Raw genomic sequence first — 16,889 nt, forward strand, 5'->3', positions numbered from 1 at the left:
CCTACTATCCCAACTTTCTACATTTCTTTACGGCAACTTTTGTTTGGCGTTTCACATGATCAAACCAACATAACCATTTCTCCCTTGCATTATCCTCGATAATTAACACTACAATTTACCTCCATATATCTCATTCTTAATCCCAGTCATTAAGGTGTTCCTACATAACCATCTCTACAACACTCACCTCTCTAATGTAATCCTTCCTATATACCCAACAGATTTATCCATCTAACAATGCTAGTCTATTTCATATAGAAATTTCCCTCTTACTTTAGAAGTATGCTACAATCACAGTGCCACACAATAATCAATTGCAACTCCTTACCATTGAATGTAACTATAACCTCCTCCTAGCAAGAACTTGCTATGACTAAGTCTAAATAGTTAAAACACCAGAGATTCTAACTTAAGCCTCTAAGGCTCTAATTCAACACTAACCACAACTTTATTCTCGTTCGCGGTCCACCAATACAATAGATACACAAATAACAAATAACCCCACTGCCACTTATTACTCTTCAGAGGTTTCCCTAGAGTGTTATTTTGAGATGGCCATCAATAACAAAATCAAAATGCTCCCTCCAGTTCAATATATATGTGATATTAAAGGTTTAACACAGAGAAAAAAGAATGACTTCAATGCCCGATAAATCTAACAATTTTTTAAAGCAAAATAAGGGTATAAAAAAATTTGTAAGAAGTTTGCATTAAAACTTTAGATAACAGTTACTTTGAAGCAAAATAAAACACTTATGTCAAACTAGAGATGATAAAATTGAAAGCTATTCAAATGGCTAAGTATATGAAAGCAAAAATAAAAACAGAAAGATAGCAACCATGGATGCCAGTTGACTGTGCGCGAATATAGGATTGGCGATGGCCATCGCACCAAGAGCCCTTAAAGCCAAAGAGAGATTCCTTTGTATGGCCTTGACCTTCTTCCTTATAGAAGCTTCCTCCTTTAGGATAAGTTCTCGTGCCTCTTCTTTACCAGTCTTGCCCTTGTCTACATACATTACAAAACACAAGCAATAAATGTTTGCACTCATGCTGAGAAGATATCATGAAGATAATAAAGAAGAGATACTAAAAGTCCGACCATTTTTTTTTGTTGTTTTTCCAGAGTCTTTCTTGCCTGGCCCAGCAGCATCTTTTCGAGACAGATCTTTTCGTACAGAGTGGTTGGAGCTCACGTGTTCCTGGCAAAACCCATAAGAGAAAACATAAATAAATAAATAAATAAATAATGAGAGGAGAGCAAACCCCAAATGGTCCCCTCTCATAGTGCCACCTCACTTGCCATGTCATACCACATAATAGGCAACCGAAGTTATTACGACACTTTTGGTAACATACCAATCAAGGAAAAAACATAGGAAATTATCTTCAATCAATATCAATCAAGCAGCAAGATATTTTTAAAATATTTTAACATTAACAATAAAGAAAATTTCAATATTGTTTTCCTTCGCAAATTTATACATCCCATTATATATCAAAATTCAGATGTCAATTAAATTTAAGGAGACGATACTCACCTTGCTTCCCTGTTCTTCAGAGTCCCTGGCAGCAACATATACACCAACCTCACTTGAGAGAGTACCCTCTGGGGTATTAAAGATCTGAAATCCGAAATATGTCATAAATAAGATATTTAATGGGAGGCTACAAACACAAGTCAAGCTTGATGTTATTATAGAGCTGTCATTATGTATGCTGCACAATACCATAAAAAATGCATCAAAAGTTAACAGTTAACCAGAAAACAGTTTAACATGACAGCTTTAACACACACCCAACAAACAAGAATGGAAAAGGGAATCATATTAATTATACGGAGTAGAATACTCTAAGAGATATCCATATGAGCCTTGGACCTTGTCACTTCACACAAAATATAGCTAACATTACCTTGCCTTTTAAAAATGGAAAATAACATTATGAGATGGTGTCAAACTGAATTCTCGCTTCAATACTTCATTTGCAACCAACTCCATATCTCCATGTAATCTCAGATATATTTTGCATTATATTCCATAGAAAAATACAGTTATAAAACTACCAAAACTGAGTCACACTCACAGCAAGTATGACACAAGGTATGGAAAATCCAGTGTGTTTCTCTAGGGGAATAAAGAATAAAATCAAGTGAACATTTTTAGATGTGCTATACAAGTCAAATTTCCATCAAAAACAAAATAAAGGCGAACAATCAACTTCCCCTACTAATAATACCAAGATTCAAATAAAGCCAAACCAATAGCGAAGAATCACTGCTGTAGCACATAAATGAAATCAGTGACCGAAATAGAATTTTACCTTAATGTCATTTGGAGAAAGAGCATCATGTGTATAGCGGTCAGGCAGACTGCTACAGTGCTGTAAAGTGATACAGTACACAGACGATCAGCACAGAGAAACAGAGGATTAGTCTTAAAACTCTATAATTTAACATCTTGGGCTTCACCTTTTCAAATTCCAAATATGTATCACTTGGAGCTATTGTCATCAGTGTACACAAGGAATGAATAGCTGCCTGTTGTTCAAGAAGATTTCTACTCATCAATCCTGTTGTTCCTACAAGGTCCTGTAATAAACAACAATATCAAAAGATATGCAAAAACGAGAGTGCGGCCGATAAATGTCCTCAGATAATCAAAAATAGTGAGAATTCAGAAAGAAGCAAGTCAAGCAGCCACTCTGAATGTTCAGAGCTTCAGATAGAGAAAATGAACATTCATCACATAAGTAGTGCGAAAGCAGATGGTATTTTACCCACAAAGTAGGCCAATCGGACACTTGCCAGCATTTCACTTGGGAGGAAAGAACCAAATCACAAGAATCAAGTTTTTTTTTTACAGGCTGAGAATGAAAGATCAGAATAATGAATCTAAACTAAGGACTAGGAACAAATAAATTTCACATCACAAACTGAGTATGCTAAGGTATGTCAGATCATAGTCATCTGAAATTTTAGTATTGCACAGATCAATGACTTGAAAAGATAAGAAGAGTATAAGTGTATAACTCTAACTTCATCATAGATAAAGATAGATAAATCACCTCACAAATGCTTTTGATCCCTCCAGCAATAATGCTCAGAGCATCAAAACCCTTTGTCCGCAAGCATGTTGATATTCTCTGGAAAAATAAAAACAAATTATTGAATATGGCAGGCATGATTAAAAAGAAAAAAGAATCTGATAGAACTGTTACCACGATAACATAAAACGAGCGGCAAAAAACAAGCTCATAAGTATCAAAACATCTTAAGCCATAAAGAATTACATCTGTAGCTAAATTTTGCAATAACTTATCAAAAAAGAGAATGAAAAGGCACAAGAATTAAGCACACAATCATCAGGTGCTTAATTCAACAGGAATGCTAATATTTGAGAGAGAAATATGGTGAATGCAGAAGTTAAAAGGCACAAACATACACGAATATACAAGGAACTAACACCTTTTTTAACAAAGAAAAAACATGTGTAGTAAGCAGGGACAAGAAAGTAGGTAAGACAAATTAATCAAACATCTAGAAAAACATATTAATAGTGACACCAATCAGCATAAAACAATGTAGAAACTCAGGCAACAAAATTTTCAGTCAAATGGCACAGACAACGGGTCAGGTAACAATTTCACTGCTTAATATGCAAGATATTCTTACCGGGGAGCACATCTTAGCCAGAAACTCAAACAAAATTCATCAACAATTACAGGGTAATTTATGAAAAAGGTAGCCAGTTGAGCAAATAAATTTACCTGCCAAATTCCATCTCTCTTTCCGGTGCCAAGTAAAGCCGGATGATGTGAGCAAAATATGACACGACCGCATGTCACCGGAGCAACCGCAACAGCTGTAGAAGATATATTTACCAGGGCCTTCACCATTACCTCTACAGATGGAAGGAACGAAACAGAAGCTTCCACTGCATTTTCTGTGTCGCTACAAAACAACAAATTAATTACCCTATTTGCCACATGAACTTGCTTATAATTTTTTTCTATATCAAAAACAGCAGGGACATAAGGTAAATTATAACAAAACCCCTAAATCTCATGGAAGCTTTGCAGTTATAAAAGTAACTTTACAAAACTAAGGAACAGACTAATCACAATCAATGTCAGTCAAAGAGACAAAAATTAGGCGGAGCTTCACAATTCACCCCAAAGCAACATATTGTAATATAACGAAATAATAAAAATAATCATATTCCATCATGACTTACTAAATATCAACCACTAAAATCACTTTCTTTACCGAACAACTACAGCATCAAACCAATCGATAGACATGCAAGCTAAATGACATTAAGATTTATTCTCTTTAACCCCCTAAAAAGTGGTAGTTTAATGGCAGGTGTTCCAAAATAAATAATTTAGTAAATATCTCCCATAATTGCAACAACTTTGTTCAGCATGAAGCTAAGACAATAGACCATAATGCAAGAACAAAGAACTTGCACTCTCCTCATAAGAAAAAAGTTTTCATAGATCTAAACATAAGGCATGTGTATCAACAAAGGCTGCCAGCCTTCCTTTAAAGACCTGTCTTTAATGACTAAGTGCCAAAAAGAAACGGGTAGACAAGCGATAGACACCCTAGGAAATAGCTACTAGGCAACAAGGAAAATACTTGGACACCAAATATATATATATATATATATATATATATATATATATAATAATAATAATAATAATAATAAAAAAGAAAAAAAAAAAAAAAAAAAAAAAAAAACCACCCTCCTCAACAAACAAAGACTCCTAATCTCGCCCCACAAGATGAGTTTCCCATCTAGCCCATCCCCAACAACCCTCCCCCCCACCCCCCTCCAAAAGATTATGTCTTTACACCTCTTGAATTTTTCAAGACTGCAAAAACAATACCTCGAAAATAAGGGCAATGCACACACTAGAAAGGCAACCATCATTAATTTTCTTTTCCTGGTCTATAGACTACAAACTCTTATATTGTGTGGTTTCTTAATGACAAAGGAATCCTTTATCTCTTCAAGCTTTCATTTCAAAACAGATCTTGAGGTTATCATAGGGAGAACTCTAGTAACTTTTTGGTTAACCAAAACCTCATAAACTATATATACTTATATTGTGTGGTTTCTTAATGGCGAAGGATCCCTCAATCTCTTAAAGCTTTTAGTCCAAAAGAAATCTCGAGGTTCGCAAAGGGAGGAGTATAGTAAACTTCAGTTAAGTTTGATTAACAAAAACCTGACCAACATACTAATTGCTCTCTTCTACAAGCACAAAAAAGCGCTCAATTTCATATTGTCTTTCCAGATTCAATCGGAACAATTGAAAGCCAAAACTCTTATAAAGTGAAAGAATTCTTTTAATAACTGCTTAGCATGAAATGGTATTTTGATATGACCTCCAAAATGTGGTATAAGTAGTTATGGAGCACAAAGAGCAAGAGATTTGCTAAAATGAGGTCTGTGTAGTTTATGCTATTTAAGAAGAAACATTTTTAAGAAACAAATAATCTAATTGGACAGCTTACAATATTTGCTTGGAATCAGGATGATCCTTGGCTATTCCCACACTAGCCAGAATATTTTAGGAAATTAAGGAGACGGATTTGAAGAATCAATGATGAAATCACAGGTTGGATTAGGGAAGACTAGTAAGAAATAATGTTGTTGCCTTCCCAAGTAATAATTCTCTCAACATTTCTCAGTACCCCTCAATATGCTGTCAACCCCAACTGATTAACCTCAACATTTCCTTATCTGCTCTCTACTCCAACACTCTAACTAACTTCTATCACAATTACTTAATAACTCCTCTTACAACTCAGGAGAATATTCCCTCTACTACCATTCCCCTTTCTTCTAGTATAAGTGAGTGAGGTCGGAGACTTAGATTGTTTGCAACATGGTACAACTCTTTTACATTCTAAATTCTTGCAGAAAAACAACAATTTTGATATCAAAATAAATGAAGTGGTAAAAGAAATAACAGCATAATTATAAAAAGTGCTGGCCCACGGTAAAACATTATACCTTGTATGCAAGAGACGAGCTTCTGCTACAGTTGAAAGAAAAATTGCAAATTCTTTCAAAAGTGTGTCTGCTGTCTGGGGAACTGCTTCAATAATTCTTTTGGTGCTTATATAGGCAGCTTTGCGAATTTGCCATGATGGATGGCACAAAAGATGGAACAATAACTGTAAAAGACTTGCATTAATTACAACAATTATATGAACAATAACACACAACCAGCAACCTGACTAGCTTACCTGAAACAATGCCTGAACAGACAAAGACTCCAACGTCCTGCATAACAACAAAGGAATCAATTCCCATTACTATATAAAAATATAAATGGTCATTATGGGCAGCAGTTTAAGCCTAAAGGAAAGGTATTGAAAGTATTATAAAATCAAAGACAAAGGACACCACATAGGTTAGCCCAGAAATAACCTTTTTGTATGATCTATTATCATCACATAAAGGAGATCAACACAAGCCAGACAATCTTCACCTGATAGCTTTGGGACCTAAACAAAACAGACAACAAATGGAAAAGGTTTAATGATTGACATAATAGCTGTTAGTCTATAACAAACAAAGAAGATACATAATGGTTCAAAGATGCAGAAAGGTAGAAGCTGAAGAACCGCCTGTCCAAAAATCATGCAACCAACCTGCTATCATCAAAATTGCATGCAATACTGAGACACCAAATGATGCTCTGTCCCTCTCCCTCTCTCACTGAGGCAAAGGATGGGTATAGATGAGACAGAGCATCTTGGCCTTTACAATAAAGATGGTTGCTTTCTCTATGGTTAGATCCTCATATAGATACAGCAATTGTTGATGATTTAAAACTAAAAAGGGCTTTAACAAAATGTTTAAAAAAAAATAAAAAGCATTCCATACATATGGTGACACATGAAGCCAAATGGTTGATCACAGCTCAAATACCACATTTGTTCGCAATTTTATTTCACCAGCAGGTTTCCCACAGAGATTAATAGTAATAAAACTAGTTTTGGAAGTGAGCGCAGATAAAAAACATAAGGGAGAGAGACCACAAAGAAACCGAGGCAGAGTGTTTAACAGTCGCAAATCAATGTAATATCATTACCACCAGAAAACAGGCATAAATCATACAAGTACAAATAAACAATACCATGGAAAGAGGAACCAATGATGGCTCATTTTGAGCAACTAAAGACCAGATCTTCTCTTTTGCGACAGCCTCCTCTGGAATACAGATTCAAAAAGAACCTTTAGGAGGACATATATATAAAAAAAAACATCACTAGAAGATGATAGAGCTCACCAACAGATAAAATTACTCATATTAGTTACAATTTAAAGGCTACCTGCTTTCATATCAACAGCTGCAATCTTTGCAACCAACAGCAACGCATAGATGCTATCCAGACGCTGAACTGATTTGGTATAACCTGTTTTTACTATTTGGATAAGAGGTCCCAGCAAAGATGAAACCTACATAGTAACATCAGCAGCAAAAGTAACACTCAGAAAGAGCTGTGGCCGAAAACTATAAATAGCCACAGAATACAATAATTACCTGTATAGTGACATCAGCATTGTTGCATATAATCCTTAGGCATCTGAGATGACCTCTTCTAAGGCCTTCCTTCTCTTTCAATCCCAAATTCAAAAAAGAAACTGTAGCTGGTTGGATAGAATCTGCCCCTCGCGCTAGCCAAGAGGCCAATGCTGACAAGATAGCAAGCTTTGCTTCTTCGTTTCCTGCATATTTGGAAAACAAATCAGTCACATGAAGTTTACTAGAAAAACATACATGTTATGCATGTATGTAGGCATATCACAGTTTGTACAAATATTAATTACCTTCATCCTTGTAACAAGACAAGAGAAAGCTGCATAATGAAGATGACAAATCGTTCAACAATTTTCCTCCAGGAGCATTGGACAATTCCTGCAGGGCATTGAACATCCCAACCCTTTGGTAAGGAAATTGGAGTCTTCCCTCTGAGCCTGTTGTTGAAAAATAAATTACCAATTAAAGTTTCATAGAACACTAATACCACAAGATACTTAAGCAACACTTCAACTTTCAGCCAGTAACAGCAATCCGTCATTATAGAGCTTTATAAACGTTGACATCATACCTCCAATTACAGATTTAATGGCTTTAAAAATCAAATCAATAACATCTGGATTACTGGATTTTTTACTCAAACACTGTATAATTGCCAAAGCACCACGCCTCCTTCCTTCATCGACATGGCGAGCTTGTGGTAAAACCACTGAAAGGAATTCAATCGAATATTTACTCAAGTCAATGCTCACTGATTTCAAGAGAACCTCAACTGACTCCAGAGCAATCTCAGGATTGCGTTTCAACATTTTGACAGATGAAGGAACAACAACATTTTCGAATTCTTCATGCGTTAGGGACAAAAAAAGTGGAGAAAAAGCTTCACTAAGTCCCTTTGCTGGTTTTTCTCTTGAACTAAGAATAGCTTTCACATATAAATCGAGGAATATTGGCTGCACAATGGAAAGTTACTTTAGAACTCTATCTCAAGAGAACAGCTGCCAATATGACAAAATAACAGAGAAAAGTCTCACCTTGTATTGTCCAAACAAAGGATTCTTTCTTGAATATTCTATCAACAACCAAACAATATCAGGACATTCTTTGTATGGTATTTTCGCATCTTTCAACTCATCAATATAGGCTTTGTAGATATCCTGGGACTAATGACATTATACACATAACAACAATATTTAGTACCAGCTCCAAAGTCAGAATTGTAAATTAAAATGAAATGAAATGATTCTAGCAAATTGCAATTCTGGGGTAATGGGATTCAACCTTAGACAATAGGCTAAAAAATGATCGTTTAGAAGCCCTTATCTCACGAAAAGATCCTTTCATAACAAGATGAAACAGTGATGCCTGTGCAGCAATTACTCTGGACATAGCATTCTTTGAGATAGAGGGAAATTTACTGCTACTTAAAAGAAAACAGGACCACTTAATAAGCCTGTAGGATCCAACATAAGATTGAGACTTTTGCAGCCTCTCCATAAACTGAACAAGGCTAGCTGCAAAAGCTTTAATGAACACAACCTCGCTCAACGCCTTTAAAACAACATCATCGACAGCCTTCCTCGATCGAAGATCATCATAAATGAACAAAGTTTTAAATATAATATCCACAAGGACAACAGCGACCTCACTTGACATATCTGCAATGTTTAAAAAACAATCAATTGAGACAATGGTGTTGAACTAAGCTAGAATCAATCAAGCTATACTCAGATCAGGTGAAATGTTGACCTTTGTTTAGATAAGAGCAAGAAATTAAATGAAAGATTTATGTGATACCAAAACAAATATTGACATCCAATTAAGAAGCCCAGAACTAAACTGTGATGAATAAGAATGGCTAGACTTATTGTGAGTGTTGGGATAAGAAAAATAAATCAAAATTACAGCCATTTTCAAATCATCTACCCTAATGAAAAAAGTAATTTACATAATTCAACAAACCTCAAGCTCATTTGATGCATAAACTCTCCTGGCCAAAAATTGTACAAAAAGTACGTGAAATTCGATATCTACTACGGCATGTAATTTTACAACTTAACAAGATGTTTGCACAACAAAATCTTGCTAATTTAAGTCTCCCAACTTCCAAAAATTAAGTTTAATGCCTAAGGCTATGTCATCTGAAATTCTGAACTTATTCAAACTTATTAGAATTATTTTAGTTGAACTTGAGTAACCTTTATTAACATAATTTATATTATCTTATTAGAAATTATTAACCCTCATTTGAACGTACTTTTCTGAAATAAGCCGATAGAAGGTGAACATAACAATGCCTAACTTCAACTTGTAGGAATGACTACACACCCCTTTTGACTAAACATAGTTGCACCCCGACTTGTCATCCAACATAAGATGAATATCCTCAGTCAATAATGTATGTTCCTTTACATTAAGGATAGACATACCACACCCTTATTCAGTTTGCACATGCCCCCTAACAATTCTTCATAAAAAGAAGTCAAATTTTTGAATGTGTTCAGTTCACAAGTATGTTTCTCCATTGAATATTTGAATGTGTATTTTAAAAGTCTATGCTTTAAAAGTCTATGCACAGAGTCCCACAAGAGGATACACATCAATAGCCTAAATTCTGATGGAATAAACTCTAAGTAGAGGATTTTAATTTCACTTATTTTACCAAGGAAAATTCTGGAAGTGATCTAGTATGCCTCCTCATCACCAAAAATGCAGAGAATCAGTCTAACCAAACAAAGAATCACCTCCCGACCTCATGTACATACTCGTTCCACATTCAGCGTCACTAAAAGTACCATTCTTTCAATATCGGCGAACACCAAAACATCCACTACACTAAGAAGCTCGATTTGTTCAATCCATGATGCAAGCACACAGCCAATTCCAATAACTATCCATTTCACCTTATTCATATGAGCGTCCATACAGCATTAGCATTACCATATCTAAGCTCCATCATTATATCATCAACCGAACTCGAAAAATTACCATTCCAAAATAAGTAAAATCAACATTTTTCCTCATCTCCCAACATAATTCTACCCAAAAAACTTTACTTGAATCTCCAGTTGCTCTAATCCAGCTCAAATTAAGTATAATTACACTTAAATCGTTCCGAAAACCGAAAAACAAAATTAAAATCAATCTCAAAACTTCAATTAATCATCAATACGCATAAAAGTTCAATCCTACATTCAAACAAACAATTCCTTTACCAACAACACCATACTTTAACAACAATGGCTAAAAAAAAAGCATTAAAATGGAGATAAATTCGGACCTGAATTTCTGAGAACATCGGGTATGTCATAGCGAAAGAGGCGAACACGAAGATCAGTAGAAGAAGAAGTGACAGACTCGGCGAGTGAACTCAGCCGCTCAACAGAGTCCGCCATTGAAGAAGAAGAAGAAGAAGGAAGCTTCAACGATGAGGTTAGGATCCGAATGAGGAGGAGAGAGAAAATGTGATAAAAATGGTGATGAATGAAGGATTGTAAAAATGGAGGAGAGAGAAAACGAAGGTGGTGGGTTTGAAGGTTATAATGTAATTAGGGTTTTAGAGATGTGTTGTTGCTGCTGAAACTGCTGCTTGGTTGAGTTGTGGAAGACAAAGATATTTGATTCAGGTTTTTTAATACTGTATTAAATATAATTGTGGGTAATGGTATTTCAAGAAGCTGGAATAGCTCAGTTGGTTAGAGCGTGTGGCTGTTAACCACAAGGTCGGAGGTTCGACCCCTCCTTCTAGCGAATTTCATTTTATTTGAGACGATCCAAAAATAGAAATAGGAAAACTTAAAAAATAAATGTGAGAGAGAATTTCAAGGGTTTCCAACGTTTTTAAACTTAACCGGTAGAGGTAATTAAAATTTGAGTCAAGTTGAGCCTTATCACAAAATATTTTACCCAAATTCACAAAAAGTGTCGGGCTAAATTAGCGGTTTCGAGCTTGATTTGGGTATTTAGGCTTACCCAAATCCACACTTTTTTTAGGGTCGATTCAAATCGGGCTAGCAGGCCTAATCATTGATGATCACCATTAGCCTGTGCCTATGCTTGACAACAACAGATACTTTATTTTATTTTATGAAAACGATGGATACTTGAACTTTGAAAAACAGATAAAAATTAATAAAGTGAAATCAATAGGTTAGTATTGGAAATTAACGAGGTACTAAACTTAATAAGGAATACCTAAATGTTTGACAAAACAATTATTATTATTTATTTAAAATAGTTGAAATTCTTTTAAGCATTTGAATTTAAAAATAAAAATGATTTAGATAACTAGATATAAAATTTATAACAACTTTTATCTTAAGTATTTCAAGACAACTTCTTGATTTAATTCCTTTTTATCACCTTTGTCTTTATTTAAGATCAATCAATTTTAATTATTTGAGTAGAGTCGTTAATAATATATTTTGAACCTTATCATTTCAGGTAGTGCTTGATAAGTAATGTCAAACATATATTTTGCATTAGATAAAATCCAACTAAGATAGTATAATTTCAATAACATATTAACAATTATAGAGTAGGTGTGTCACTCTCATAGTATAATAGATGATTTGTTCATAATTAAATTGTTTTCCACATATGATTAATTAACTAATTACTTTTTCACTTTCAACGACTTTTTCAACTACTTTTGAGAGTACAATAGAGTTGTTAAATTAGATCTTCAAATAGATACATATGTTACTTCGAGTCTCATTTGGATGTCAGATCCGTTTCTAATGCAAAATCAATTGATGTTAGTCATTTATTTAATTGGTCTCATAGACGATTTTTATTTTAAGGTGTAATTAGTAGGCCTGTTTATGGATCGGATATCCAAATACTTGAATATCAGAAACTGATATCCAAATCGGATCCGAAAATTTTGGGTATCCGAATATCGGAGGCTTCGGATATCCATTATCCAATAATAAGTAAAATTAATTGTGATTACTTTTTAAATTTCACTAATTTTATCGCTTTTTTATTGCTAAGTTGTACAACATATTTTAACAAAATAGTAGTCTTTTTGCAATAAAAATTATCATCAAATATATTATGAACATTATAATAAGTTAATAATACAGGGTCAGTTTTATATGGATAATTTAAATATTTTATATATATTTCACTATTTCAGTCTTTATATTTCGGATATCGGATATCCGAAATTTCGAAAAATCAATATCCAAATTCGCATCTGATATCCGCTTTTTCGGATCGGATATCCAAAAATTCGAATCGATTGCGGATCGAATTATCGGTATTTCGGATTCTCGGATAGTTTTGTACAGGCCTAATAATTGGACTATCAAATTTTCAATGTTTATACTTTATCGTGACCAAATGACGAGTTAACATTTTTACACGAGCCAATGACCATGAAATAAATCTATGCGACTTACATCAAATTAATCACTATTCCACATAAATTTTTCATACATGTTACCATAATTTAGATGATCTGTTTTTTTTTATACTAAACTACACTAGCTTACTGCCATATATAGCAAATAAATCATGTATTTTTTTCCTATTTGAACAAAGCAAAGGCACATATATTTGGTAGTTACTTCATTGCATGCTCGACCAGGGTGGAAATAAAAACCAATGGGAAGTTAAGGAGGCTGAAATTTTTGGTTGGCAGTTGTGCAACTATTCATAATTAAGTTTTAAAAATAACCATCATTTTAATTTACTAACATACCAAGAAATTGAGAAGAGTTTAGGTGGTTAGTAAAAATACATTCTATCGTGAATTATGGTCTTGAGTTTTGAAATCGCTACATCATTAGACATAGGAAGTTGACATAAAACGAACATTTTTAAATCTACAAGATAACTTTTTGGATCTCAAATCGATTTATTTGGAGTAATTGATATGATTATTGCAAAACTAGCTTATCAAAATTCATTTGGATGGATTCTTAGGTTAGTTTTGCCCTTTAAAAAAAAAAAAAAAAAAATCTAAAAATTCAAATGTTATAGAAGTACTAATCAAGCTACATACGGGGACTTTATGAGTGACTAAATTGAACTTTCCTTTTGAAACTTGAGGTATCAAGTTTTAAAATCAATTCAACAGGCAAGAAGTTGATGTTGGGTTAGGATAAGCTAATAGGGGGAATTTTCTGTGTGGCTGGCCACACCGTGTGATGGGGGTTAGTCGAGTTAATCCTGATCGAGTAACTCCTCAAGTAACCCCTAACCGAGTAACCCCTAACCAAACCCCTCAAATAACTCCTGACGAGTAACTCGAATAATCCATGACCAAATAACTCAAGTAACCCCTGACCTAGTAACTGAGTAACCCCTAAACCGAATAACTCAAGTAATCCCTGACCGACTAAACCCTCAAGTAATCTCTGACCGAGTAACCCCTCGAGTAACCCTGACCGAGTAACCCCTCGAGTAACCCTGACCGAGTAACCCCTCGAGTAATCCCTGACCAAACCCCTCAAGTAACCCCTGACCGAGTAACCCCTGACCAAACTCCTCAAGTAACCCCTGACCGAAAAAACTCGAGAAACCTCTAATCGAAGAACTCGAGTAACCCCTATTCGAGTAACGAGTAAACCCTGACCGAGTAACTTGAGTAACTCCTGCCACACGGTGTATATATATATATACACACACACGAGAGGGTATCATTATGATATACATAAGAATACAAAAATTTATCAAAGTACTTTTGTTTTTAATTACGTAGTATTATACAAGTAATGCGTACTCCCTCCGTCCCTAAATTAGAAGTCTATTTCTCTTTAATATGTGAGTAATAAATATTAGAAATAGGCTTCTAATAAAGGGACGGAGGGAGTAATACATTTGATTGGGGTTATTGTTTATGTAATTGATGAGCTAAAGCACAACAATAATATCCTTTCACTATCTCAATTTCTACCTATTCAATCGCCATAACAACATAGATTTTTTTTTTTAATATAATTAGAACGGAGGAAGTAATACATAGATCTTTGTAATAGATATTTTAATTATTTTTTAATTTTAAAAGAAAATCCATTGTTAATGCCTTAAAGGCACCGTCAAGCTAAGGGTTATAAGAAACATTTCAAATTTTATTTACTATATCTAGAAGTTGATAAGGTGATGAACTACGGAGTGTATATATATATATATAAATTAAGGATGTATGAAATAATAATAATAATAATAATTTTTTCTCTCGTTTAAGGGCGATTAGGGTAGGGTAGGCTTCCTTTTTCCGGGCTATTTCAGGCGGCTTTCCGGCGAGTTTCAAGCGGCTTACCAACGATTAGGATCGTTCAGGTCACGCGAGTTCATGTCAGGTGGGTTCTTGGTTTTTTCTTGGGCGAAATTCAAGTGGTTTCGGGCTTTTTAGGTCCAGTTTCGAGGCGCAATTTCCCGGCGTGTTTCAAGCGGCTTTCCGGCGTGTTTCAGGCAGCATTCCGGCGTCATGTGGCAGTGATTTTATGATATATTCAGGCCTATTTCCGGTGCCCACAGGTCATATTTTTGGTGGTTTTAGCGATGATCAATTTTCGGTGATCATATGTCGGTGTTCACTATTTCTGTCGGTGATCAATTTCGGTGATCACTATTTCTGTCGGTGATCATTATTTCTGTCGGTGATCAATTTCCAAGGCTTTCTACTGCAATTTTGGTGAGCAATTTTGGGTTCTCTTTTGGTGCAATTGTGGTGTAGTTTTGTGGAATTGTGTTTGCAGCGTCTATTTGTACCTTCTATTTCTGGTGCAATTCTTGGTGGTTTTGTATAGGTTTTTGTTGGTATTTCAAGGTGCTTTTGGCTATGGTGGTGGTGAAGCTATGTCCGTGAGGTTTCATTGTCCCTTTGCGGGTCTTAGTGGTTGTCAAGATGGGGGTGGAAATGGCCTTACTAGAAATTCTTTGATCAAGCATCTTTGTGATCGTCATTGTTGCATCGGTGCGCCGGATATCACACGACATTCTCTTACTTCTAATTTGGCTGGTTATACTGAGGCTGAAGTTACTTTTTCGCGTATGGGGATTTGGTTATGTGGGGTTTGCTACAACACGCATGCGCATCGTACTAAGTGTCGTCATTGTCGGAGTGAGATTATGTCACCCCCGGATGAAGGAGATGGTATTGTTCGTTTTGTGCTTCATGGTTTCTCCAAGCCGCAAGCTCCCTCTTTCCGGCTCAGCTTGGGCGCATATGTGGTTTGGTGCAAGATCAACATTGTGTTTTTGATGTGGCTCTTCTTGATTGTTTGTTCTCCAAGGGGTTTAGTACTGTGAAGTCTATACCTCCCAAGTGTCGTTTGGGGTTTTCTCGGGTTCTCAAAGGTGCTCTTGACAAGGTGATCTCTAGGCCTGATGACATTACTAGTTGGGTCGCTTTGTTGGTGTTACCTCTTTGCACCCTTAAAACCTTTCGCCCACGGAGCAGCTCTGAGTCTAGGTCTTCGGTAAAACGTTGGCATTAAGAAGAGAGTATTTCCCGTGCTATTTGTTCTTGGAGTGCACCAGGTGGTAATTTGCAGCTTGTGAGGGATACTTTGGCAGAGGATTCTCCTACTTTATCAGTGGTTAGGTAATGAGGACCTTGATTTGGAAGAGCGTAATATCAAGTAGGGGTGAGCAAAGACCCAGGATACCCGGTACCGGACCCGAAACCGGTTTGGATCCGCCAGGTCCAAACCCGGATCCGATCTCACCGGTTCCGGGACCGGTTCCAAAATTTCGGACCCGGTTGGAATCGGTTCCAATTCCGGGTCCTAAAAATTTGGACCCGGTACCCACTGGGTACCCGGTTTCAGTTATGAATTAATTTTTTTTTTGTTTTAATACCCATACGAAAATTAGCCCAAGTAAAAGCAGCCCAACTTATTCCAAGTTTCCAACCCTAGTTCATAAATATCATACACAGTAACGCACCGCCCACCCCCCCCTTTCTCTTTCCTCTCTATTCCCTTTATCCTCTTTCTCATCTTCAGTCTCCAGTTCTCCAATCTTCATCTGCTTCTTTCTCCTCTTCCCCTTCTCTTTATCTTTTTCCACCCTCTTCCCGTCATCTTCAATTGTGATTCAGATTTCTTCATATTACTTCCTGAAATGGCTGAAAATCGATCGAAAACATCAAATTTAACTCTGAATCAAAATCCTGCCAGCATCTACTACATACATCCTTCGGATGCGAATTCGATTTCAATGAGTTTCGCTCAAGTTAAGTGGAGACGGATTCACTAACTGGAAAAGAGATATGCTTCTGACATTGTTGCTTATATGAATTGAGTGATGAGTACAACTGGGAAGGTGCAATGATTTGGTGTGTTCTTGGATTCTGTATAATCTGGAGGAGA

At 35.6% G+C, this 16,889-nt stretch overlaps 1 protein-coding gene and 1 non-coding gene across 2 annotated transcripts in view; one reads left to right on the top strand and one right to left on the bottom strand.

The window, feature by feature from the left end:
* The window catches only part of LOC110736730 (protein ILITYHIA-like), a 30,168-nt gene extending 19,010 nt beyond the window's left edge, over positions 1-11,158 (bottom strand). Inside the window, exons 1-18 of the mRNA XM_021917026.1 lie at positions 10,844-11,158; positions 8,845-9,221; positions 8,598-8,726; positions 8,135-8,516; positions 7,854-8,000; positions 7,567-7,751; positions 7,355-7,481; positions 7,159-7,232; positions 6,447-6,523; positions 6,263-6,299; positions 6,027-6,190; positions 3,769-3,952; positions 3,067-3,144; positions 2,471-2,590; positions 2,323-2,382; positions 1,542-1,625; positions 1,103-1,202; positions 840-1,009 (exon numbers count right to left, since the gene is read on the bottom strand). Of these exons, the coding sequence (XP_021772718.1) occupies positions 840-1,009; positions 1,103-1,202; positions 1,542-1,625; positions 2,323-2,382; positions 2,471-2,590; positions 3,067-3,144; positions 3,769-3,952; positions 6,027-6,190; positions 6,263-6,299; positions 6,447-6,523; positions 7,159-7,232; positions 7,355-7,481; positions 7,567-7,751; positions 7,854-8,000; positions 8,135-8,516; positions 8,598-8,726; positions 8,845-9,221; positions 10,844-10,958 (2,610 nt within the window). The 5' untranslated portion in view covers positions 10,959-11,158. The remainder of the gene's footprint in view (positions 1-839; positions 1,010-1,102; positions 1,203-1,541; positions 1,626-2,322; positions 2,383-2,470; positions 2,591-3,066; positions 3,145-3,768; positions 3,953-6,026; positions 6,191-6,262; positions 6,300-6,446; positions 6,524-7,158; positions 7,233-7,354; positions 7,482-7,566; positions 7,752-7,853; positions 8,001-8,134; positions 8,517-8,597; positions 8,727-8,844; positions 9,222-10,843) is intronic.
* An 81-nt stretch (positions 11,159-11,239) lies between these two features.
* On the top strand, positions 11,240-11,313 carry TRNAN-GUU. Its single transcript has one exon. It is a non-coding gene; the product is annotated as a tRNA-Asn (tRNA).
* The last annotated feature ends 5,576 nt before the right edge of the window (positions 11,314-16,889 follow it).

The sequence above is a fragment of the Chenopodium quinoa genome, unplaced genomic scaffold (assembly GCF_001683475.1).
Source record: "Chenopodium quinoa cultivar QQ74 unplaced genomic scaffold, ASM168347v1, whole genome shotgun sequence".
NCBI classification, from domain to species: Eukaryota; Viridiplantae; Streptophyta; class Magnoliopsida; order Caryophyllales; family Amaranthaceae; genus Chenopodium; species Chenopodium quinoa.